Source organism: Anguilla anguilla, chromosome 14, assembly GCF_013347855.1.
Source record: "Anguilla anguilla isolate fAngAng1 chromosome 14, fAngAng1.pri, whole genome shotgun sequence".
In the NCBI taxonomy this organism is placed as follows: Eukaryota; Metazoa; Chordata; class Actinopteri; order Anguilliformes; family Anguillidae; genus Anguilla; species Anguilla anguilla.
In genome coordinates, this window is record NC_049214.1 from 29,765,977 (window position 1) to 29,790,771 (window position 24,795).

At 47.9% G+C, this 24,795-nt stretch overlaps 2 protein-coding genes across 5 annotated transcripts; one reads left to right on the plus strand and one right to left on the minus strand.

The window, feature by feature from the left end:
• Nucleotides 1-42: 42 nt before the first annotated feature.
• lrsam1 (leucine rich repeat and sterile alpha motif containing 1) lies at nt 43-18,064 on the plus strand. 3 transcript variants are annotated; one of them, XM_035391731.1, is made up of 25 exons: nt 43-273; nt 1,379-1,620; nt 2,316-2,372; nt 2,907-2,951; nt 3,120-3,197; nt 3,875-3,943; nt 4,066-4,150; nt 4,998-5,119; nt 5,386-5,476; nt 5,706-5,815; nt 5,990-6,019; nt 6,466-6,588; nt 6,990-7,129; nt 7,461-7,505; nt 7,848-7,918; nt 8,601-8,700; nt 8,802-8,889; nt 9,022-9,096; nt 10,074-10,154; nt 11,218-11,313; nt 11,434-11,532; nt 11,990-12,121; nt 12,271-12,346; nt 14,087-14,289; nt 15,113-18,064. In XM_035391731.1, the coding sequence occupies exons 2-25, from the start codon at nt 1,549-1,551 to the stop codon at nt 15,233-15,235; spliced, it is 2,211 nt and encodes a 736-aa protein (XP_035247622.1). In that variant the 5' UTR covers nt 43-273; nt 1,379-1,548; the 3' UTR covers nt 15,236-18,064. The 3 variants fall into 3 exon arrangements, with proteins under 3 accessions (XP_035247622.1, XP_035247623.1, XP_035247624.1); XM_035391732.1 differs by having other exon boundaries at nt 14,117-14,289; XM_035391733.1 differs by having other exon boundaries at nt 8,802-8,832.
• A 1,511-nt stretch (nt 18,065-19,575) lies between these two features.
• Nucleotides 19,576-23,661, minus strand: ntmt1 (N-terminal Xaa-Pro-Lys N-methyltransferase 1). Of its 2 annotated transcripts, none has more exons than XM_035390135.1 (4): nt 23,504-23,658; nt 20,909-21,068; nt 20,553-20,805; nt 19,576-19,932 (listed from the first exon to the last, which is right to left on the minus strand). In XM_035390135.1, exons 2-4 carry the CDS (start codon nt 21,065-21,067, stop codon nt 19,676-19,678), a joined length of 669 nt encoding a protein of 222 aa, XP_035246026.1. In that variant the 5' UTR covers nt 21,068; nt 23,504-23,658; the 3' UTR covers nt 19,576-19,675. The 2 variants fall into 2 exon arrangements, with proteins under 2 accessions (XP_035246026.1, XP_035246025.1); XM_035390134.1 differs by having other exon boundaries at nt 19,577-19,932; nt 20,909-21,072; nt 23,504-23,661.
• Between the last annotated feature and the right edge of the window lie 1,134 nt (nt 23,662-24,795).

Here is a 24,795-nt window from a genome sequence, read left to right on the forward strand (position 1 = left end):
GCATTCAAGTTGTCATAAGCCAGCCACAATGTGTGTGTCAAACCCATTCTGGCTACAACGAGATCGCAGATATCGCGATGTTAAATGTCGAAACAAATCGGAAGGCGTATAAAAAATATCACATTCAGACACAATAACATTGTTTTTATATTTATTTGTTTTATTATTCAATGTTTTGTTTAGCCTAACTAGGAGGCCGATAGCTATCTACGGTACATATGTGGCTGTTCACTTGAATTTTTCTGGATTGCCAAACGTTTGCTGATACACAAGGTAATCTACGTATGTTAGCTAGCTAGATAACCATAGCCAGCGTTAACTGAACACAGTCGGCTTGCTAAATGTCAAGCAGTCGTTTGGCGAGTTTACTTTAGTTAACGTTAAGCTAGCTGGCTACATGTCTTTCTTATTTGAACGTTTTGCTTTGACAGCTGCCTAACTGCTTGCTAAGTTTGCAAACTAACCAGTTGGACTGATACCTACTCTATCATCAAAACATCGGCATGTCGTTGGCTGGCAAGTTGATGGGCTGGGGAGATGAGTAAAATACGTTAGCTTCTTAAATAACGTAACTTTATGTCTTCCGGAACAAATTATTTAGCTGAGATTAGTCAGCGATTTATTTATATTTGCCATTCGGTTCGCTGGCAAGGTAGATTCTGCATTATCTGTACTCGAAATCTCTGTATAATTGCTGACGTTAATGGTTAACGTTGCCGTGTTGCTTAAATGTCTTCTGGCTTCGTCATCCCACGGATGTCTGTTGCTAACAATATTGCTGAATACCGTTTCTTAGCACTTCTTAGAGCAACATGTTAGAGTGCAATTGGTCTGAGTACAGTATGTTCTTACAGTGTTTTGGTAACGTTACATTAGATTTATTGTAAGTGCTATATGCTGCATATGACATCATGCAGTTTCCCGCAGTATGCCCGTAAAATGACTGACGTTAAATTAATTAAATAACTAAACAAATGATGACGCGAAACTACAGTACCTTTATTGAACTGTCCATTTGCTTAAATTGCCATGATTAAACTAAGAAATGTCATGGATAAAGAGTTGTATAAATCATGACATATATAAGACATTCCATGAATTTTTCAACTTGGACATAAGAAAAATAAATAATTTGGGATGTTTTATGAATGCATGCCATTACAGAAAAACATGGGATGTATGTATAGATATACATAGGCAGGATTCATTGTGTGTGTGTGTGTGTGTTGTTGATGTTCAGGTTGTTAGCTGGATGTAGTGTAACCTGCTTATCACCACCATCTTGTACAGCAACCTGGTTGCTCTGCTGTAGACTAGAGAGCAGATGGAAGGTTAATGACTAACTGCTGTTTTTCTCTCTTCACCCTTCCTTATTCAGTGTTGTGATATCCACCCAAGCCCCTCCCACCTGTGACCTTCTCCAGCGGCTCTACAGCAACCCCTAGGCGTCTGCAGAACCAAGGGGGGAGGGGGGGTGCAGGGAGGAGTGCGTGGGCTACAGCAGAACTGAACAGGAACAGGGATCAGGGACAGGATATAGGGACCAGTATGCCTCTTTTCTTCAGGAAGAGGAAGCCAAGTGATGACTCCAAGAAGAGACTGGAGTATCAGCTGTGTCTGGTGAGGCCCCACCCACAGCACCGCCCATGACGCTGCCCATAATGACAGAGACCAGGGGTGTCAGGAGTGTCTTTGTGTCTTCCCCCCCACTCAACTTTCACTGTAAATCTTAATCAAACAAAAATACTCACTATTGTCATATTGGTTGAATGAAAGCTGAGACTGAAAATACACCTGTTTACATTTTTTTTGGTTCAGCTAACACTTGAGTATTTATCATGAGTTTACTAGCCCTTCTTATACTACATCTGTCACTATACCCCGCTAACCCATTTCCTACTTACTTAAAAGCCCTGCACCCACAGTCTCCTTCTTGCAGCTATTCTGGCATTTATCATTATATTGTAGTTTTACATTCTGACTACTACAACCAGTGACACTGCTTAAGGCATATGACTAACGTCTAAATATTCTTATAATGTACATGTTGTGACAAGTAATATTTCCATTATAATTTTCCATTGTATGGAATGCGCATGCTATGCACATGCTAATGTGGGTGGGGAGGGGAAGGTGGTGCACATTGTTGCAGATGCAGGTGAACTGAGAATAACAGCTTGATGCGCATAGCGTTTGTTAAATATGAGCACGTTGAGCAGCACTGGGAGCAGGCTCAAGAGCTGTAACAGCAGCGGGAGCTCCTCTGATCCGGACTTCCTCTCTTTTTGATCTGCTTCCTCTCTCTCCTCTTCCAGTCCAAAGAGGCTGGTGCCGATGACATCTTGGACATCTCCAACTGTGAGCTCTCAGAGGTGGGGATTCTCCGTTTAGTCATGTTCGACGTGCTCGACTCTGCCCCCCCCCCCCCCCCCCCCCCCCCCCCCCCCCCCCAGTGGTGGAATAAGCCCCTCTGCAATCAGGAGAGCAGAGTTACTGTGAAAACACACCTGTTTACACTGCATCTAAACTGAAATACCACTGTTACAGGCATTTAGCAGACGCTCTTATCCAGAGCGACTTACACAACACTGTGCTCTGAGCATATATATTACCGGTTTACCGGATTACCCAACATGTGTCGCACTATAACCTCATATCCATTTACTACTTAAATCACTTGTAGGTTTACATTCTGATTGCGGCCTGATTTGGCATCGTTTCTGTCTGTTGCCTAAATGTTTTTCTATGTACTTTTTGAAGTAATTCCAGACTTCAGTAAGTGCGCACATGCCCCAACTGACAGGCTGAGTGTTGTGTTTGTGTCATTGAGTTTTGGTGTGAGCGCAGTGACCAGGCACCAGCGCTAATGTGGCCCCCATTTCACGCCTCTTGTCTCTGTGTTACAGGCCCCTGCCACGGCCTTCTCCATATGCAGGGTCCTGCAGAAGAAGGTGAGTTGGGTCGGCCAAACGGGCAGGGGAGCAGAAATCTGCGGTATCCAGGAGAAATGGACACAAGTGTATCAATCGCCCTGTTAACTGAGCATGTTCATGTGGGGTTTTGATATACTTGCCTATATCTCCAGATGCTTACGTGTGTTTCATTTCACACGCGCACAGGTCTTCATTCTCCATGGGAATGAGCTGAGGTCTCTGGTGCCGAAAGGATGCAGCATCAGCTGCCTGGCGACACTGAAGGTCAGTCTGAGAAAGGCTGGCGCTGCCTGACGTATGCCTGCGTCGCTTTGATTCCTGCCTCCTCCCTGTCTCCACCTTCATGCGCTTCTGTCACGTTTTGGAGAACTAGGGACGCCGTCTCAGACATGAAGCATTATGTTCTTTACGGGTTTATTTGACCAGTAGGTGAATCCCTGTCTACAACAGGGTTGTCAAACTCCAGTCCTTATGTGTTTAAGCCTTGTGGACTTTTTAACCCAACTGTTGAGTCAAATTAAGCTCTTAGGTGCTGGAGCACACGAAACCCAGCAGATACTGCAGTTCTCCATGACTGACCCTCCCTGTTTGTATGTCTCTCTTTCCCTCCGTCTCACTCCCTCACTCACTCTCTCAAAATGGATGTGCTGTATTGTCAGAACATTTTGTATATATTGCCCATGTGCAATGTTTTTCAAAGAACATGCAATCATAATCATTGAACCCTCTATTACATAAAATAGGGAATCAGTGTGTGCATGTGGGTGTTCACAGTATATGTTAAAATGTACTAAGTAGAATTAAAAAAATTAAATAGAATGAGATTGTTAGATAGTAGGTGATTGAAATAATATGGTTTATGGCCTGTATTTATGTATACCTCTCTCCATCTTCTCTCTCCCTCTCTTTCCTTCTCCCCCTTCCGCTCGTTGGGATTCCAGGTTTTAGATCTGCATGAGAACAAGCTGACGTCACTTCCTGATGACATTGGACAGCTCAAGTCCCTGCAGGTTGAAAAGCACCCCAACACTTCTTTAGCAACTTTTTACTTTAAGACCAAAATCTGTTACACAAAATTTTATTTATTATTTTTTAAAGTTCTTCTCTTCTGTTGTTTATTGATACCTGCCAGGTGCTGAACCTTGAGAAGAACCACATAAAAGCCCTGCCCGATTCCATCGGGGACCTCCGGCTCCTCCAGACCCTCAATGTGAAAAGTAAGAGGCTAATGGCTAATGACTAACGTGAGAGGCTAACGGCTAATGACTAACGTAAGAGGCTAATGGCTAATGACTAACGTAAGAGGCTAATGGCTAATGTTAGAGGCTAACAGGTAATGACTAACGTAAGAGGCTAACGGCTTATGACTAACATAAGAGGCTAATGGCTAATGACTAACGTAAGAGGCTAACGGCTTATGACTAACATAAGAGGCTAACAGCTAATGACTGACATAAGTGGCTAACGGCTAATGATCAACGACTCAGGTTCTTTTTATAACTTGTTCCTTCTGTACAGCTGGAAACACAGTGTTATGTTTGTACGGTGAAATGACTCCCTGCTGAACAGCAGGAGTTGGAATAGCTTTCTGCGGATCCTAAACAGTCTGATGGCTTTTCAATTGGATTAGTAGCTACGGCCCAAGCAGTACCCCATTGTGTTAGATTGATCACAGGCCTTCATATGAGCCTCTCCCTCATTGCAGCTGTGTGCGTCCTGGCATTATGTAGCTTACCAACACCATCCACAGATTTATAAATATCATACCGCCAGTATGCAACAAGTATTAGTATTATAACAAGTAATACTGTTGTAGCTGGGAACCAACTCTACAGCGAGTGCAATGTTATTAAGCAGGGATACAACTGCTCTTCTCACGGAAACACTCTGAAGGCTGTGCAGCCAGAAAGAATTTCCCATATATTCCCAAATATCACTTAGTCCAAAGTGTGATTAGGGAAGGCGGTCCGTTAGTTGCTGTTTTTTGGAAAGATTTTTCCATTTTAAGACCGTGTCCTTGCGCGAGGCTCAGAGGGAAGTTCTGTGGCTTGGTGTCCCTCGCAGGGAACAGTCTGACCCAGCTGCCGGCCTCGCTGGGTCAAATGAGCAGCCTGCGCACGCTGGACCTGAGCGAGAACGGCGTGAGGGAGCTGCCCACGGAGCTGGCCAACATCCGCACGCTGGAGGTGAGTGTGTGCGGGCGCGGCCTTTTACAATGATAATAATAATAATAATAATAACAGTAATAATATTAATAACTACAACATGCTGTGCTTAATAATTAGGAAAGCTACAGATTCTTTCCTGCTCCTTCCCCCAGCCTTTACTACCACCTCTAACATATTTGTGTGTGTTTGGTATTTTTGTGTGCAATTCTGCGCTTGTGTCTGTGTGTCTGTGTCTGTGTCTGTGTGTCTGTGTCTGTGTCTGTGTCTGTGTGTGTCCGTGTCAGTGCCTGACGCTGGATGCCGCTCAGATGTCCTTCCCTCCAGCCTCTGTGTGCGGCGGCGGCACTGAGGTCATCCAGCGCTTCCTGTGCACAGGTGAGAAATAGTAAGAGGAGGAAGGCCTCTTACGGTTTCTGAAGTACAGAGGGCCCCTGACCCTGACCCTGACTCTGGGGAGCCCCCGGGTCTGCGCTTAAAGGTGAGGCGATCTGACTTTGAGCCGAATAGCAGTGAAAAGCAGCGCCCCCCTGTGGCTCCCCGGCGCCGTGGCTGAGCTCTCCTGCTCTCGTGCGCTGGTCTGAGGCCTGCCCCTGTGTGTTTTCAGAGCTGGGGGTGGAGTACTGCCCCCCCTCTCAGTACCTGCTGCCCGTGCTGGAGAGCGACGGCTGTGCCCAGATGGAGGACTGCGTTGACGGGGAGGAGGTCGCTTGGCAGGTAGGCCCCCCCCCCTCTATTTCTGTCCGTCTGTCGGTCTGAAGTTCAAGTAGGCCTTTTTGGCATGATGGTAAACAGGATTGAGTTTGCAAAGCATTTTAAAACACAATCTCTCTCTCTCTGTCTCTCTGTTCCTCTCTCTATTTGTTTCTGTATGTCTTTCTCTGACTGCAGAGTAAATTTCAGGACTATGAGAAGAAAAAGGTAGGAGCTGCGCTTTTTCTACTGCAGTGTCATTAGCTGGGGTGGTGTGAGTAGGGTGGTGTGTGTGGATGTATACAGGTAGTGTTTGGGTGGTGTGTGTGTATGTACAGTATATAGGTGGTGTGTGTAGATGTGTGTAGGTGGTGTTTGGGTGGTGTGTGTAGATGTATACAGGTAGTGTTTGGGTGGTGTGTGTAGATGTATGTAGGTGGTGTATATAGGTGGTGTTTGGGTGGTGTGTGTAGATGTGTGTAGGTGGTGTATATAGGTGGTTTTTGGGTGGTGTGTGTAGATGTATACAGGTGGTGTTTGGGTGGTGTGTGTAGGTGTATGTAGGTGGTGTATATAGGTGGTGTTTGGGTGGTGTGTGTAGATGAATTTAGGTGGTGTATATAGGTGGTGTTGGGGTGGTGTTAGTGAGCCTGAGTGCCCGTCTCTTTCTGTAGGAGCAGAAGCAGCAGGAGAAGCTGGAGTTTGAGCGCCGCCTAGAGGAGGTGCAGCGGGAGCACACTCAGCTGTTCCTCCTCAACAACTCCCGCAAGGAGGACATCCTCCTGTCCGTCAGACAGGTAATATAGGAGGACATCCTCCTGTCCGTCAGACAGGTAAAATAGGAGGACATCCTCCTGTCCGTCAGACAGGTAAAATAGGAGGACATCCTTCTGTCCGTCAGACAGGTAATATAGGAGGACATCCTTCTGTCCCTGAAACAGGTAAAATAGGAGGACATCCTCCTGTCCGTCAAACAGGAGTGTTTAGAGCAGGGTGTGTATGTAAGGGAGAGTGTCTTCCCTTACATACAGGAGAGCTACTCTGATTGGGCAGGTCCACCAGTGACTCGCAGTGTAGCATAATGGTTAGGGAACTGCGCTTGTGAGGTCGTAGGTTTGATTCCCGGGTGGGAATGGGAGTTGTGTAAGTTTCTCTGAATAGAGCGTGTGCTAAATGCCTTAATGGTCCTCCCTCACAGGAGCAGGAGCGGTTGGAGCAGGGCTTGTCCCAGCAGCAGAGGACGCTAGAGCTCGAGAGGCAGAGGCTGCTGGGACAGGTCAGGATAGCGGAGACCAGCATCACCAGCCGCATCTCCTGCCTGCTGCTGGAGAACAAGAGGTGTGTGTGTGTGTGTGTTTGCATGCGTGTTGGTGTGTGTGTGTGTGTGTGTGCGTGTGTGTGTGTGTGTGTGTGCGTACGTGTGTGTGTGTGCGTGCTGGCGTGTACGTGTGTGCATGTGGTTGTGAGTGTGTGTTGTGTGTGATGCTGTGTGTGACCGTATGTTTCTGTGTAGTATGTAGGGGGTGAATGTTCGTATGTGCGTGTGTGTGGTTTGTGGTGCTGTGTGTGACTATATGTTTCTTGTGTGTGTGTTTATGTACCCTTTTACCCGCGAGGGAACCATGCAGCAGGTGCTGATGTGTCTGCCTGTGTGTTTCTGGTGTTTTAGGCAGAAGAAGACTACAGAATTCCTGCAGGCTCTGGAGGAGGACCGGTGAGTTCCAGTGAAAAGCCACTGTTGTCAAAGCCAATCACACCATCTCATTTTCGACTACTGTGCTCTTAAGCCAATTGCAACATCCCAAATTAGACCACTGTGCCCTAAGCCAATCACAGAATTTTGATGTCATTTTGTCAGCCAATCACTGCGCTAGAGCCTGAGATGCGAGAGTCTGAGTCTGAGATGCTTTGAGACTGCAGTCTAAAACAGTCTCAAAGCATCTTGGTGGGAAGGATGGTGGACGCATCGTCTCTCTTGAGAATACCACAGTCAGAGCCAATCACAACGTCTTGCTGGAGTCATTGTTATAATGGCCGGATCTCTTTGTTTGGGCAGGATACGGATGGAGCAGCTGACCTCCATCACACAGGAAGAAGCTGATTCACTGCGCAAGAGGGAAGTGGCAGGTGAGTCTGGGAGATGTAGTTCACTTGCACACAACACAAAGCAACAGTGTAGGGATGAAGGACATGTTGACTTGTGGTGATGGTGAAGTAGGGTTTCAGTAGTCTTGTTGCTCATTGTTCTTGAAGCAGAGCATAGGCATGTGAAACAAATTTACAATGTTAGTAAACCTCTGAAAACATGCACTAAACTTTCACTCCCATTCTGTATCTCTATTCCTCTCTCACCCTATGTCCGTCCCTCTGTCTTCCCCCCTCTCTGTTCCTCTTTCACCACCACCCTCCCCACCTTCATGTCTTGCTTTCTGTCCCTCTCTTGCCCTCTGTCTGTCTTTCAGTGTCAGTTGAGTTCAATTCAATTCAGGCGTTTTATTGGTGCTAAAATGGGTGCCAAACCACATCAGTCATCTGGAAACAAATACTCTTTGTTCCCCCTCTCAGTTCCTCTCTTTTTTTGCTCTCTCTCCACTTTACTTTATTGGCATGACAGATATGCCATGTCATGTTGCCAGGGGAAATTATGTGTTAATAAGTTTGCAAGGTCACTAAAGTAATAACACAGTAATAAAGAGTAGTAACATGGATGTAACGGTCACAGATTTCTAATGGTTAACACTGTGGATCTCTCTCTCTCTCTCTCTCTCTCTCCCCCTCCCCCTCTCCCCCCCTCTCTCTGTGGGCGCAGCGGCCATGCAGAAGATGCTGTCGGAGGGCTACTCCATGCGCCTGCTGCAGGAGACGTGCGAGACCCGCAGGCAGAGCCTGGTGACGGAGACGTGCCGCAGGTCAGAGCGAACGCGGGCCGCACGCGCTCCGTTTGTTTCTCTCTCTCTCTCTCTCTCTCACTCTCTCTCTCTCTCTCTCTCTCTCTCTCCCCCTCTGGCAGCATGGAGACTCTGGACAGGAAGTTTGACCAGGTGCTCTCACTGCAGCAGCTCGATAAATCCAAAGCTATAGCTCAGATCCTGCAGGAGGTAAAGCGCACAGCGGCGCACGCGCACACAAACGTGCCCTCGCAGAGCTAGCGCCCCTGATGGCCAACCTTCCGCCGTCTCTGGGTTGTGCTGCACTACTACAGCATTGTTGCTCTCTGTCGCCCTCTGTAGGAGGAAATGCAGAAGGCGGCCTTCGAGGCGCTGCATCTCAAAAAGGACAGCATGCACGGCTTCATTCGCAAGCAGGTGGGTCGCGACCGCTTTCCATAACCCGGTAGGACGCGGGGTCTATCCCTGACTCATATCGTACAGGGCTGCGGGAGGATTTGTCACGTCGTTGGATATTAGAGAGGGTTTTACTCTCTCCATTGCTGACACTGACAGTAGTATGCTAGTGCAGCCCCTGTTATTGCAGCTAAGGTCATTAATGCGGGTGGCTAAGGGCTGTAAGCAGTCATACATAGACCATGCTCATCCTCCACCCTCCTCCACCAGGGGGCAGCACCCTCAGCACCTCCAGCCATTGCTCTCCCACCGTTTTTGTTTTTCCCCAAGTGGCGCCGTTTTTTTTTTCTTTTTTTTGTTGTTTTCTTTTTTTAAAGAAATTCTGCTGCCCTCTTGTTGTCTCAGCCAATCCCTTGCAGCTCTCCATATCTCTCTCATCCAGTCAGCTTCCCGTATGAGCAGGGAAGGCATCAAACCGAGAGGCTTTTTTCCATCTGGTGGAGATAGTGATTTTTCTGGCATCTGGAGGGTTCAAGTGTGTATTTTGAGCCAGGTCTGACTGAGACTTATCTGAGCACGAGCCTGACAAACGGAAGGAAGGGGATGCCGCAACACCCAGACGAATTTGTGCAGATCTCATGTTTCATAAGAGCGGCCTTCAGATCCACTGCATACACCATCTACTTTCCATATTACATATTACATATTTGGTGTAATAATGTAACTATAATTATCAGCTGTGAGTCTAAAGACCACATCAGTAGACCTCCACCACTGCACAAGCCAGCAGAAGAATCTTGTGTTTTTTGTGTACAGGCTTAGTCTGTTGGTTAAGTCTACGTGTGTCGTGCTACATAAGAGCCTGTGGTTGAGGTAGGGAGGGACCTGTGACACGGATCCCATGACTGTTCTTTTGTTTTTCGTTTTTTTTATGTGGTCTGCGTGCTGATTGGTTGCTGGTGGTTCACACATGGTTCCTCTTATCTTCATGTTTCTAGATTAGGCTAATAGAAGCTGAGTTAATGCAGCTGACTAGGCTGGAGGTAAAGAGGCGAGATCTGGACGCTGAGAATTTGCAGGTACGTGCTCGTAGGGGGCGGGGCCAGTCGCCGACCAATCACGGCCTGCCTCTACCTAGAGGAAGGGGCGGGGCCTGATTGGTGGCTGTTGCATGACTGAATGTGGTGAGAACTGGAGAGGACACAGGGCAGAGCTACTGGTGTAGAAGGTAATCTGTAGACCCCAGTACTCAACGTAGTCTTGGTTTTCCTGGGAAAGTTTCAGTGGACAAAATGGTTTGATTCTCCAAGAAACATGCATTTCCTTCTGCACATGTACTGTAGGCGCAGAAGCAAAAAAATATAGATGAGGTTTAGAAAATAATTATTTGGGAGTAACGGCACAATCCACAGCTCAAAAGCTGGATCAGTTATTTCAGGTGTTGGGAATTGTGTAAAGTACCTCTGACATGAACATTTTAGGGTTGTTTCTGAAGACCCCCCCTGCCATACCCACTCCCCCCGCCCTCTGCGCTCCTGTAGCCCTCCTTTCTGCCCAGCCCATAGTAAAACTTGTTTTGCTTTCGTTCTTCGGCTTCTCTCACTCCCTCCATTGCGCTCGTCTTTCATGAGAACTCTGGGAACACGTTCATTCCATCGCCAAGAGACGCACAGAAAGAGAGGAAGAGGAAATGAGACACACACACGCTTCTCTCATACATTTTCTCTATTTCACACGTTCACACACACATATACACTCACGCACACACATACATGCACAACCACATCGGCTGTGAACTTGTTATTTCAGGCCACCTGTCTGTAAGATTTGGATCAATACACCTGGATAAAGAAATGGTTTAATGTGTGTGTGTGTGTGTGTGTGTGTGTGCTTGTCTGTGTGCGTGCGTGTGGTATGTGTGTGCGTGCGTGTGTGTGTGTACGTGCGTGTGTGTGTGGTGTGTGCATGCGTGTGTGTGTGGTATGTGCATGCGTGTGTGTGTGTGTATGTGTGTATGCGTGCATGTGTGTGTGTGTGTGTGTGTGTGTGTGTGTGTGTGTGTGTGTGTGTGTGTGTGTGTGTGTGTGTGTGTGTGTGTGTGTGTGTGTGTGTGTGTGTGCGTGTGTGTGTGTGTGTGTTCAGGAGGTGCTGGCAGACCAGCGGGCCGCTCTGACAGACCTGCTGCAGCAGCTCCTCAAACAGAAGGACCAGAGAGAGGTGGAGCTACGGCAGGTCCTGGTGAGTCGGGAGGGCGTGGTCACGGCAGGGTGGAGAAGAAGCCTCATTTTCTCTGGGTCTTCTGAGGCTCGGGGACTCAATGCGTCCGTTTGTCTGTCTGTCCGTGTGTGTGCCTGTCAGACGGAGATGGAGCTGAAGAGCGATTCAAACCAGCAGAACTACTGGATGATTCAGTACCAGAGACTCCTGGACTCCAAACCACTGTCCCTGCGCATGCAGGTACGACACACTCCTGCTCTATTGCTGTGCTCTGTCTGTCCTTGCAGGAGGCTGGAGTAGAACAGTTGTCTGTGTGTCTCTGGAGGAGTTGTGTAAGCTCTGTGTGTCCCTGGAGGAGTTGTGTAAGCTCTGTGTGTCTCTGGAGGAGTTGTGTAAGCTCTGTGTGTCCCTGGAGGAGTTGTGTAAGCTCTGTGTGTCCCTGGAGGAGTTGTGTAAGCTCTGTGTGTCCCTGGAGGAGTTGTGTAAGCTCTGTGTGTCCCTGGAGGAGTTGTGTAAGCTCTGTGTGTCCCTGGAGGAGTTGTGTAAGCTCTGTGTGTCCCTGGAGGAGTTGTGTAAGCTCTGTGTGTCTCTGGAGGAGTTGTGTAAGCTCTGTGTGTCTCTGGAGGAGTTGTGTAAGCTCCGTGTGTCCCTGGTGGAGTTGGTGTATCTCTTGTGTAAGATCTGTGTGTCCTTGCAGGAGGCTGGAGTAGAGCAGCAGTTGGTGTCTCTCCTGTGCAAGCTGTCTGCTCAGCATTACCTCCCTGTGATCGCTCACCACCACATCACCTCTGAAGCTCTGCGTCACATGACCTCCGCTGACCTCAGCAAGGTGTGTGTGCATGTGTGGTTAAGTTCTAATGTACTGTGTGTGTGTGTGTGTGTGTGTGTGTGTGTGTTTGTGTGCGTGTGTATGTGTGTGTGTAGGTACGAGTGTGTGTGACAGGGCCTTACTGTGCTGACACTGATCTTGTCTCATAGCTGGGAATCTGTGAGGTGGGAATACAGAAGGCTCTGCTCATCTGGGCCAAGGAGCGGATCAGCCCATCTGCTGAAGGTGAGCAGGGAGAGCGAGGCGCTTCGGCCTGCTGTCCTAAAGGAGCCTCTCAGTATGCTAAGAGAGACAGACAGGTTGCTCATACAGTGAGAGTCCTTTGGGAGAGACAGACAGGTTGCTCATACAGTGAGAGTCCTCAGAGAGACAGACAGGTTGTACATACAGTGAGAGTCCTTTGAGAGAGACAGACAGGTTGCTCAATCAGTGAGAGTCCTTTGAGAGAGACAGACAGGTTGTACATACAGTGAGAGTCCTTTGAGAGAGACAGACAGGTTGCTCATACATTACATTACATTACATTACATTACAGGCATTTGGCAGACGCTCTTATCCAGAGCGACGTACAACAAAGTGTAAGTGTAAGTCATACAGTGAGAGTCCGTTGAGAGAGACAGACAGGTTGCTCATACAGTGAGAGTCCTTTGAGAGAGACAGACAGGTTGTTCAGACAGTGAGAGTCCTTTGAGAGAGACAGACAGGTTGCTCATACAGTGAGAGTCCTTTGAGAGAGACAGACAGGTTGTACATACAGTGAGAGTCCTCTGAGAGAGACAGACAGGTTGTACATACAGTGAGAGTCCTTTGAGAGAGACAGACAGGTTGTTCAGACAGTGAGAGTCCTTTGAGAGAGACAGACAGGTTGCTCATACAGTGAGAGTCCTCAGAGAGACAGACAGGTTGTACATACAGTGAGAGTCCTTTGAGAGAGACAGACAGGTTGCTCATACAGTGAGAGTCCTTTGAGAGAGACAGACAGGTTGTACATACAGTGAGAGTCCTTTGAGAGAGACAGACAGGTTGCTCATACAGTGAGAGTCCTTTGAGAGAGACAGACAGGTTGTACATACAGTGAGAGTCCTTTGAGAGAGACAGACAGGTTGTACATACAGTGAGAGTCCTTTGAGAGAGACAGACAGGTTGCTCATACAGTGAGAGTCCTTTGAGAGAGACAGACAGGTTGCTCATACAGTGAGAGTCCTTTGAGAGAGACAGACAGGTTGTACATACAGTGAGAGTCCTTTGAGAGAGACAGACAGGTTGTACATACAGTGAGAGTCCTTTGAGAGAGACAGACAGGTTGTACATACAGTGAGAGTCCTTTGAGAGAGACAGACAGGTTGCTCATACAGTGAGAGTCCTTTGAGAGAGACATTACATTACATTACATTACATTATAGGCATTTAGCAGACGCTCTTATCCAGAGCGACTTACACAACTTTTTACATAGCACTTTACATTGTATCCATTTTATACAGCTGGATATATACTGAAGCAATGCAGGTTAAGTACCTTGCTCAAGGGTACAACGGCAGTGTCCTTACCCGGGAATCGAACCTGCGACCTTTCGGTTACAAGCGCAGTTCCTTACCCACTGTGCCACACTCCGTCCTGAGAGAGAGACAGACAGGTTGTACATACAGTGAGAGTCCTTTGAGAGAGACAGACAGGTTGCTCATACAGTGAGAGTCCTTTGAGAGAGACAGACAGGTTGTACATACAGTGAGAGTCCTTTGGGAGAGACAGACAGGTTGTACATACAGTGAGAGTCCTCTGAGAGAGACAGACAGGTTGTACATACAGTGAGAGTCCTTTGAGAGAGACAGACAGGTTGCTCATACAGTGAGAGTCCTCTGAGAGAGACAGACAGGTTGCTCATACAGTGAGAGTCCTCTGAGAGAGACAGACAGGTTGCTCAGACAGACGGGTGTTTTTAAAGGCACACTGTCCCATGCTCGCAGGTGCGTGTGAGGCACAGGAGGAGCTCGCAGGTGCGTGTGAGGCACAGGAGGAGCTGGCAGGCCCGTCCCAGCCCTCTGCCCCCACCCTGCTCCTCAGCCCCCCATCGTCTCCGGGCTCCTTCGAGCTGGCCCTGACCCCCACCGCCCCCGGCCCTGACGACTCACCCGGCGCCTCTGAGTGTGTGGTGTGCATGGAGACGGAGGTATGCCTGCGCCCCACCTTCAGAATACAACACTGCACACTCTGTAACCCCCACACTCTACAGCCCAACACTCTGCAACCCCCATACTCTACAATCCCCACACGCTGTCCAACCCCCACACTCTGCAACCCCCACCCTCTACAATCCCCACACTCTACAACCCCCACGCCGTCCAACCCCCACACTCTACAGCCCCCACCCTCTATAATCCCCACACTCTACAACCCCCACGCTCTACAACCCCCACACTCTGTTGCCCCCACACTCAACAACCCCCACACCCTCCCACCTTCAAACTGTTTAATTGCCATGATAGGTCTAGCCAAAAAAATTTGTGTGTATTAAAAATGTAATTATGTTTCTCTCTCTCTGCTGCCCTCTTTCCTCTTCTGACTGTCGATCTCTCTTCTCTTTACCCCCCTTATTCTTACTCTCCTCTTTCTGTTCTCTCCGTCACACTCTCGCTCTGTCCCTGTCTCCCCCTTCCTTGATTTCTTACCCTCTCTCTCTCTCCCTCCCTCTCTCTCTCTCCCCTCCCCTCGTCCCTCCCCCCTCCCTCCCCCCACCCCCTCTCTCTCTCTCTCTGTCTCTCTCTCTCTCTCTCTCTCTCTGTCTCTCTCTCTCTCTCTCTCTCCCTCTCTCTCTCTCTCACTCTCTCTCTCTCTATCTCTCTCTCCCTCTCTCTCTTTCTCTCTCTCTCTGTCTCTCTCTCCCTCTCTCTCTCTCTCTCCCTCTCTCTCTCTCTCTCTCTCCCTCTCCCTCTCCCTCTCCCTCTCTCTCTCTCTCTGTCTCTCTCTCCCTCTCTCTCTCTCTCTCTCTGCAGCCCCATATGATCTTCCTGCCGTGTGGGCACGTGTGCTGCTGCCAGGTGTGCAGCGAGGTGCTGCAGACCTGTCCCCTGTGCCGCAGTGGCATCGGCCAGCGCATTCGCCTCTACCGCAACTAGGGGGCGCCGCAGGGGACCCCCGCCTCCCGCATCTCCTCCTCCATCCATCCATCCCTCCATCCGGTCCTGCACACGCACTCGTCCCCGCTGGGTGGGCGGGTGGGGGGTGGGGGGGGTCCTGTGAATGCCCCCTGGCCCCTCCTTTCACACCCGGGGTGGCTGACAAGCACCTGTCCTTCAGGCCCTCGTTAAAGGGACTCGTCAGCATCGTTAAACAGCTCGTTAACCTTGTAGAATGAAGGGTGAATAGCTTGTAAAGGACTCGTTAAATTGCTCGTTAACCTCGTTAAAGTGACCTTGGCCCAATGACAGAGCGAGCCGTTAGTGGTTTGCGTGCGCAGGTGCGCTCGGGAGGGGGCGCTGCGGGCTCGGGAGAGCGGCAGTGTGGTTCGGCTCGGCGCTGTCACGGGCGACGACCCTCTCGACCGCACCGCGCTTCTAGCGTCTAGCATCGCTTTCCCTGTGACGCTTTCCCTCTTATCCTCTCATCTGATTGGCTGACTAAAGGGCGTAACGGGTCTGTGGGGTCGGAGGTGTCAGCTCTGAGATGGGCGGGGCCTGCGGGCATGGCACAGCATGCTGCATCGTTATGGCATTCTACCCCCCCCACCCCCCCACCCATCCACTAGCAGCATGACAACCCCAAATATCACATCCCATAATAGTGCCTCACTCCATCTGAGCTTCCTCAATCTGTCACCTCGCCCCAAAACTAAGACTAGCCCATAATCGCTGTCCCTAAATGTAATCAGTGTCTCATTCCCAAAAATTACTCACACTGAAACCTTCCATGCAAGTGTACTTAGACATTTTTAAATCCTGCATGCTGGGGGAAGGGAATTCCCCAAAGCTCATACTGTACTCTAAAGATTAACGTTGCTAGATAGTACGGACCTCTTGATCACTAACTATTTATGTGTTTAAATGATCGGCTATAGTGGGGTCATGACCTTTTTAAGAGGACTCGAGCTGGCTTCGGTTTTGCATGGTTTCGGTGATGTCGTGAGAGACGAGTTTCCTGAGCCTAATGAAGGGGGCGGAGTGTAATGATGTCGGCCGTTGCTTGCTCTCAGCCACTGAAGTGCATCAGCCAATAGAATTTTCTTCAGCAGAACTTCACGATTGGCTCACGTTCAGCAGGTCACCTGACACCACGTCATAAAAAGAACGCTGCAGATAAATTGCATTTATATAGCGCCTTTATCAAAGCCTTTTTTGCAGCCAGATTGAGAGAGCCAGATGGGGAATTTTGGCCAGAACATGGTGGAACCCTGAATGACAAAGTAGCCTTTGTAATCCGCTGAGAACAATCATAGAAACATGTAGCAGTGACCCTGCATCATGGACTCAGTGAAACATCTGAATCCTTTTAAACTGCCACCCTCTCTCAGTGCTTTCTCAGTCACTTCAGTGTGTTCCGATGCCTGATGCAGAAAAACAGTCTTACCTGCTGGAGCTTGCATTCAAAGCTGTCGCATACGTGCACACACACACACACACACACACACACACATGCGTATCTGAAGCTAGGACAGAACACATTTCCAAATAGCTCACACCTGTCCCAAGAGCATAGCATGCTGTGGCATCCCCTTTAAAGTACTTCAGGGTGTAATCATGTTTATATCAGGTTTAGATCATGTTTTTAATGTTTTTTTATGTTCTGTTTTAATATTGCAAGCTTTCTCTCTTCCTTTCTCTCCCTTTCTCCATCTCTCACTGCCGCCATACTGCTTTTATACTGCCCTTCATATTTCCATATGTGTCTCTGAATCCCAAATATGAGGAATATATCTTGATTATATTTCTGGAGAAATGTTACAGATTACTATATGTGTGAGTGTATAGTGCTTCTTTAAGAACTCCCAATTTCTTCTGCTCATTATTGAAAAAATATACGACAAATGTGTATGTCATATTATACTATATATTCTGTATGTCTACTGTATGCACAGAGAACATATATGAATGTGGCCAGGATTGATATGTTTGAATGTAAGATGTGTATTTTAATTCCCCTGCCTCTTAAATTGCTGTGTCCATTTTCCCTCCTGTAGAATCCCAGCCCCATTCCATAGTAATGGAATGATGGGAGTCCCAGATTTGGGTTGCCCTGTAGTGCGGTTTAGGTTCTGTCCATCCGTACCCTCCAAATGTGGCAGGCAGCCAGACAAACTGCAGTGGGAGGAGTCAGTCAGTGTTGCCAGATTAATAAATCCCTCCTTCCTCCCCCTATCTTCAGTTGACTTCTGAAGACATAGATTCAATAGATTCCACCCCGCCCCCACCCCACCCCCCGATACAACCTTTTTAACCCCAGTCTACATTTAATTCCTGTTTTGCTTCCTCTGAAGCATTTCAGTGATTCCCTAAATCCCCATATTTGGGGGTTTAATAGGTGTTTGGCCTCAGGATCTCTACTCTAATTACCATGAAGTCAGAACTGGTTTTCTGCTTTTTATTATATTAAAATGGCCCAAACCCAGTCTTTTAGTAATTGTTTGATGCAAAGCTAGAAAACTACTTTCTGCTGGTGGGTGAGTTTAAATGAAACTATAATTTTTTTTTCCCGACACAAGTCTCAAGTATTCTTTTGTATTTTTTGTTTTTTAAATGTAATCTTGGACTATGAGTGCTGTAGAGCGTTTCACACGCACACAACCATATCATGGTATTTCACATGTTGTTTGTTGTGAGCATCGTGAACATTGCGATTGGCAAGATCCTCGTTCTGAGCTGCTGTAATAAATGTGTGTTCACTTCTCTTTCCCCTACTTACTGTACGTGTTTGTTGATCTATGCAAATAAAGGAGTGAGGTTTTTTTCTTCCATTTGTGTCAGTAACTGTATGGGGCCTCAAACTCGAGGGTTGCAGCGTCTACGGGTTTAACTCCAGTCCTGGAGGGACAGAGCGCTTGCAGGTTTAACTCCAGTCCTGGAGGGACACAGCGCCTGCAGGTTTAACTACAGCCCTAGAAGGACATAGTGCCTGCAGATTTAACTCCCGTCCTGGAGGGACACAGCGCCTGCAGGAAATGTACTTTACCTGGGTAGTCGCCCGTCACCCTACACCTTACCGTAAACTTTCATGGGCATACTCATTTCTTTTGTGGTTCACACTTGGTTGATAGCAACAGGGGCATGGTACTCTACTGTTGATATCTCCAGGGATGTGTGTATTGTGCCCAATCGTCATGACAACAGGAGGCAATGCAAACAGCCATGTTACTACCATGTAGCCTTTTCATGTCAAACAGCTGAAGCTAAGCAGGGCGGGGCTTAGTTGGTATTGAAGCTAAGCAGGGCTGGGCTTGGTTGGTCTTGAAGCTAAGCGGGGCTGGGCTTGGTTGGTATTGAAGCTAAGCGGGGCTGGGCTTGGTTGGTATTGAAGCTAAACAGGGCTGGGCATTGTGCTAGTTAGTGATATCGGTAGGCCAGTAGAGGGTGCTCTTCCCCCTGGACAAATAAATTTCAATGAATATTTGATTTCCGTGGTAGTAAATTTCGATGCAGCACTCATTGCACTATGCGGTTAAATGAAGGTTTAAAAAAAAGACAAGGACACGCAGAACATGACTTGATGACTTCTGTGCAGCTTTATGTACAGATTCACTACATGGTACATTCAATGCCAGACTGAGCAAATCAACAAGCACACATGACCGTAAACCTTTCTGAATTTCAGACACATCCCCTGATAACTTATTTCTCTCCAACCTCCCGTTCACGCCGCCCAAAAAAATATTGATAATGATAAAAAGTTGTTAGAATTCCTAATCCACTGAAACCACTTCCTGAATGTTGCAGACCTCTGTGCTCTCTGGTCCGATGTGAACAGGAGTTAAAAGGCTGGCTTGGCGGCTCTGCATGATCCACACATGCAGAGTACAGTACTGTGCGTTTCCTCCCTCTCGTGTGACGGATCGCTCTTTCAGAACCTGAGCGTGCGTAACCACGGCGGCACTGGAGTTTCCGTACGCTCGTGCACCTGGGAACTCCGGAGAGGTAGGTTCTGTGTGAGCGACCCCTGCGTACACGTGTAGATGAACCGCAGACCCCGCCCCTTCCTCACACACTCACACACACACACACATAGCTGGGCACTGAACGCACTCAGGACTAAACGCAGACTGATGCACACACAACTGCTGACCAACATCAGTGGACACCGCTTAACATGCAAACAGCGCACACACAGAACACACTTGTTTGCAGGCCCTCACACACACGCACGCACTCACACGCACTCACGCACTCACTCACTCACTCACTCACTCACTCACTCACTCACTCACTCACTCACTCACTCACTTACTCACTTACTCACTCACTCACACACATACACACACACACACACATACACACACACACACACACACACACACAGAGGTGGTAGGGCTCTCAGACAGTGCTGTGAAAAAGTTTGTCCGTCCGTCCATCCTATCTGAGGGCCAGGGTGTGGACCTGGTAGATTTCTTCCGGAAAATTCTCCTGGCGCTCCTCGCAGACGATCTGCAGGCCCGCCCGCTGGGCCAGCGTCCGCACCAGCGGCAGGTCGCGGCACACGCTGCTGTCCACCTCGTCCAGGATCACGCCCTCGTACGCCACGTTGTCCTTCACCACGATCAGCCCGTCCTGCCGCAGGCCGCCGCGGCAACGCCGCAGGAACTCCACCAGGTGATCGTCCGTCAGGTGACCTGTCGGGGGGGGGGGGGGGGGGGGGGGGGGGGGAGTCACAGAGCAGGATGCGTCAAGAAAACCCTTCTCTCCCTTTATTTTGAATATTGACAAAAGCACTAGTTAGACTGGAGCTCTTCTTGTTTGTAGTGGTGGGTTGCTTACCGTGTTAAATGCACCTTTTGCACCTAATGTTTGTGGCCCAAACTAACAGTGGGTCAAATAATAATAATTGGGTCACAAACATTTAATTAGCCATTTTAATGGCCGTTTTTATAAACCAAGTGACCTACCTACCTCAAATAAAGTCAGCAAAGGAAAAGACTGAAGCCACTGTTTATTTCATTGAATGCCCTTCTTTTTTTGTCCTTTTACCATTTCTATATTTTGTAAACCGTGTTCGAACGCACTACTCAAGTTAGCAGTTACTGCAGCAGAGGATGCAAGTGCCGTATTTCCTCATTGTTTACTCTGTTTTTACCTTGCACCTGTATTTATATAGGAGTACATGGTGCCTCACTTAAAGAACATGGAGTTGATGATCTGGACTATCGTATAGAAAATCTGTGGCAGAACAGAGCAGTTTACCGCCTCTCTCTCTTTCTCTCCCTACCTCCCTCTCTCCCTCCGCAGCACTCACCGATGACCCACTGGATCCAGATGACGTCATAGCGGCCGGGCTCGGGCTTGAAGTCCTGCAGGCCGCAGCAGAAGTAGTTCTCCACCCGCTGGGCCTCCTCGCCCAGGTAGGACTTGGCCTTGTCCAGGAACTCCTGGGTGACGTCCACCAGGTCCACGGTGCGGAAGAGCGGCAGCAGCAGGCGCTTGGTGATGCGTCCGATCCCCGCCCCGCAGTCCAGGGCGCACCCCGTGCCCGTCTTCCCCTTGCCCTCCTGAGGGGAGCGGGAGCGAGCGTCAGCACCTACAATACGCCTCTCCCCAAACTACAAGCACGGCCACCCTACTGCAGGTGAGGGGTGCGCGTGCGTGACTCACCCCCAGGAACTTCTGCAGGAACTTCCTGGACCCGTTGATGTCGACGCTGGAGATGCTGCCGTAGCCCCCCAGCATTCCGTCCACCGTGGGCGGGACTTCCTGCCAGTAGCGCTCCGCTTTGGAGTAGAAGGTAGTCTTGTCCTCCACCGTGTCCACCATCCTGTCTGCAGTGCGGTGGGGAAAAGACCCACCCCCGAGCCCCAGGGCTGGCTTTACTGTGCTTGCATTTACAGATGCTCTTATCCAGAGCGACTCACAATGCAAACACAAGAATATTTACAGTAGTAGTAACGTATACCAAATACCTTGATGAATTTTCATAAGCTTTAAATATAGCCTAAAGCTTTTTATATTTCTGTCGCGGTCAGTATATACTGGTCCCCCTATTTGGAACTGCAATACATTTCCCATCAAGCCTTTCTTCAGCATCTGATAGACTTCACAAGTAACTATGGGAGCTTGAGGCAAGGTAACAAGGAACTTCTCAAATGTGCCTGATTTTCGAATAGCGCACTAATTCACCTCACGTACCGTAACTACACAGTGACAAGCTATAACAGACAGTTGTCTGTTCATTGCATTGAACACAGGTGAACTTAAAGCTATAACACTGCCACTATTCACCTAAACAAATTTATTTTTTATTTGATTTGCTGTTGCCCATTGTTCACATAATGGCAATTTTGAAATGGAAAAATGATATTTCACACTGTGACTGATGAAATTATATATTTGGTCATAATAACAACCATTTCAAAAACCTTTTCACTTTGCAATTTTTGTCAGCTGCCATGCTTTATTTAAAGGTTAGCCAGTTTATTCAACCTTTCATGAATCCCCCTCCCCTCCTGTGCCAATAACATTGGAGTTTTACAATACGTTATCCCACCACCAACCTTGATGAGCCCACCTTCCCACCCTCACGGTAGCCCAGGAAACATAGCAAAACACAGCAAACTGCTGTGAACTTCCTGTTCGGTAGACGGAACTTTTGAAATGTAACAGTTCTGCCTATTGAATTCACACCAACCAGACTTGTCTGTCGTGCTGCCTCTGCCCCTTCGTCCCCCAACCCCCCTCCTCCCCTCGCATACCTTCAGTTCCAGGTCACACACCTCCTGTCCGTTCTGCCCTCTGCCTGCCCCCCACACCCCGCTGGTGAAACGAGCGTCCCACTACAGCCAGGACCCTAACCCTAACCCTAACCCTGCCCATCCTCTGAAGACTTGCCACATTGCACTCTTCAGTTTGTACCATGGCTCCCCTGACCCCTGGGAGATTTCCTTTCTTTTTAGTTCTTTCTTTGGACATTCTTTCTTTCTTTAGATTTCCTTTTGGGATAATGCTCTATGTATAACTGTGTAAAGATAGTTTATAGCTCTTTCCACACCTAATCTGCAGTATAGGCATCAATTATCTAGTTTCTGTTAGCATATTAAGGCCTTCAGTATGCAAATTCCTCCTTAATTGGGCTGTATCCATGCAGTTTTGATGATTTTAATATTGGAAAAAACAATGATGCACTGTTATCAATTCCATTCCAGTTTCATCAACTGTCAATCCAAACATACTCCATCTCTCATTTATCTTAAATCAACTGACTGATCTGACACAAGATTGAGTGTGGGATTAGGGCTGGCAAGGACACTGATCGGTCGTTGGTGAGTTAAAATTATTCAGTGGGGTAAACATACTGTAACGTAACACCTATCCCTAGTAGTGGCGTGGAAGGAGCTGAAACGTATGCCCTATCACCCGCTGTGGCATTCCAGTCTCGTTTTCAACAGAAGCCAAATCTGGCCCTGTCACAGCTGTCAGTCGTCAGCGTGAATCTTGTGACAACGGGTCAAAACGGGGCACGACGTGTGATCGCTGGCTAGGACATATTTCATTTAGCTAGTCACACGAGAAACTTATGTGACGAGCTTACTGTAAGTTATTTTAGTAATTGGATGATTGCTTGCCAGGTTGCTGTGTATCTGTCGCTGTACACTCAAACTGACAATCTGACAAAGTTATCCACCTCACCCAAGAGAGTAACCTCCACTTACAATTAAAAATACCAAGCGGGGTCTGTCCAGCCTAGTTGGTATTAATAACAGGCAAGCATTAGAGCATAAAACAACAGAACATAAATGTTGCAGGATAGTCGTAGCTAAACTACAAGATCTCACGACTAGCGAAACATTCAAACATGCACTGATTAATGAGAAAGTCACAGATTCTGGTAGACACATAATTGTATCAACAAGCGAGTCGGTCCGTAACTAATCATGAAAGGTCCGTCGAAAGAGGATGAACTAACTAGCTATAGCTACGCGGGATTTGCAACAGTTCAGATAATGTTGCCCAACTCGCTTTATTTATAGCCGACTGAATGGTTTTCTAAGACAACGGGGGATGTAGGCTACTCCACAGTAACCAGCTACCCATGCGTTATAGAAGTGATGAACAGCAGCACGTGTTGACACCACCTCTAAATAAAATGACCCCCATAACGTAGTGCCATGCTGTGTACAGCTTTTGACTACTTCCAGCAATTATTAAACTCACAGACATCCTTAATCTGTATAAATCAAAAAGTTACCAACTCACCTCACAGAGTTGGTTAGCTACTGTTCCTTCCCAGTCCCTACAGCCTCCCAATCATGACACCGACCAGCTGCGAAGCACTGTACCTTTTTTAACCGCTTAACGTATATCTGGCCAGAGACCGCTGCCGAATGTTTCTCCAACGACGTCATTTCCTTATTTAGTTTGCGCATGTGCCGTGCCGTGCAGTCTCTGACCGAACGAGTATGCTCAAGGGTGCGCTTTTGAGTCCAGGCAGCAGAGACCGTTGCCAAAAAGTTTCCGTGTGTGTCAGATCAGGGTCACGTACGCATTTGCAAAACTTAAGCGTGTATATAGGCTGTGGTTTAGCAGATTGTAACACATGGGTTTTATAAACACGTCTGTGGTTATTGTATTGTCTTTTCAAGTCAATTGAATATTATTTGTATAGTGTTTGTTACAGAGATATTATAAATTGGCCTTCTGTGCCTTGGTGATATCACACTCGTATTTCTGAGAGTGACACTGATGTTCTGGATAGCAGGGTCTGCTAAGTGAATCTTAGTGAACGTAATGTACTGTTACCATGGAAACAAAGACAGATAGCGGCTTGGTGGCAGACAAAATGAGAGATTAATTCTGAGGACCAGCGAGAGGTAAGTGCATTCTTGCTGTGAAAGCATACGTATCTGTGAGTGTGTCCGAATGTAGCTTTTACTGGGTGTGGGACCATGCTCCTATCTCACATACTTTGATTTTAAAATGCAGTGATTATCCCCCCTCCCAAATTTATTATTTTTTCTAACCAATTTAGAATGCCCAACCACCCTCACACTGCAACACGCATTACAACCTCCGTATATTTACGATAGCGCAGACAACCGTGCGCTCTTCTCAGAAGAACACGCTGCCTGCCGCCGCTTCTTACCGCCAACAGCTTGCAAGTTAGGCTCAGATTGACACGAGTTGGACGAAGGCACCTTGTGATGTGCGACTTACGTAGCCTAATGGGGCAGTTCGCCTCAAAATAAAATAAAGCTATATTTTCACTATATATCCATCCAGATAGTTTTGCTGAGGTTCAACGAGTTTTATTGGATATCTTCTGCTGCCGCTGAACCGGGCGGATACAACAATGTTTTCAAACAAGGTTGACATTGCGCCCCAGTATTAGGTTGAGACTTTTTGCGGATTGGAGTACCCTACTTCATTAGAAAGTAGTTTTCCCGATTAAACCATACACAACAAGGTCTGTGGATGTTATTATATTTGGAGAGTGATTGTGCTATTAAGCTTTTCTAATGTAAATCTTTGGTGCTTGTGCGGGACACACG

Bases quoted from the DNA above. Each gene is read 5' to 3' on its own strand.
- lrsam1 (XM_035391731.1), top strand. From the start codon at position 1,549: ATGCCTCTTTTCTTCAGGAAGAGGAAGCCAAGTGATGACTCCAAGAAG. The intron at 5,816-5,989 runs GTAGGCCCCCCC...CTCTGACTGCAG, and splicing joins GGGAGGAGGTCGCTTGGCAG to AGTAAATTTCAGGACTATGA. The intron at 12,347-14,086 runs GTGAGCAGGGAG...CCATGCTCGCAG, and splicing joins GATCAGCCCATCTGCTGAAG to GTGCGTGTGAGGCACAGGAG.
- ntmt1 (XM_035390135.1), bottom strand. From the start codon at position 21,067: ATGGTGGACACGGTGGAGGACAAGACTACCTTCTACTCCAAAGCGGAG. The intron at 20,806-20,908 runs GTGAGTCACGCA...CGCTCCCCTCAG, and splicing joins TCCTGCAGAAGTTCCTGGGG to GAGGGCAAGGGGAAGACGGG. The intron at 19,933-20,552 runs GTGAGTGCTGCG...CCCCCCCGACAG, and splicing joins CTGGATCCAGTGGGTCATCG to GTCACCTGACGGACGATCAC.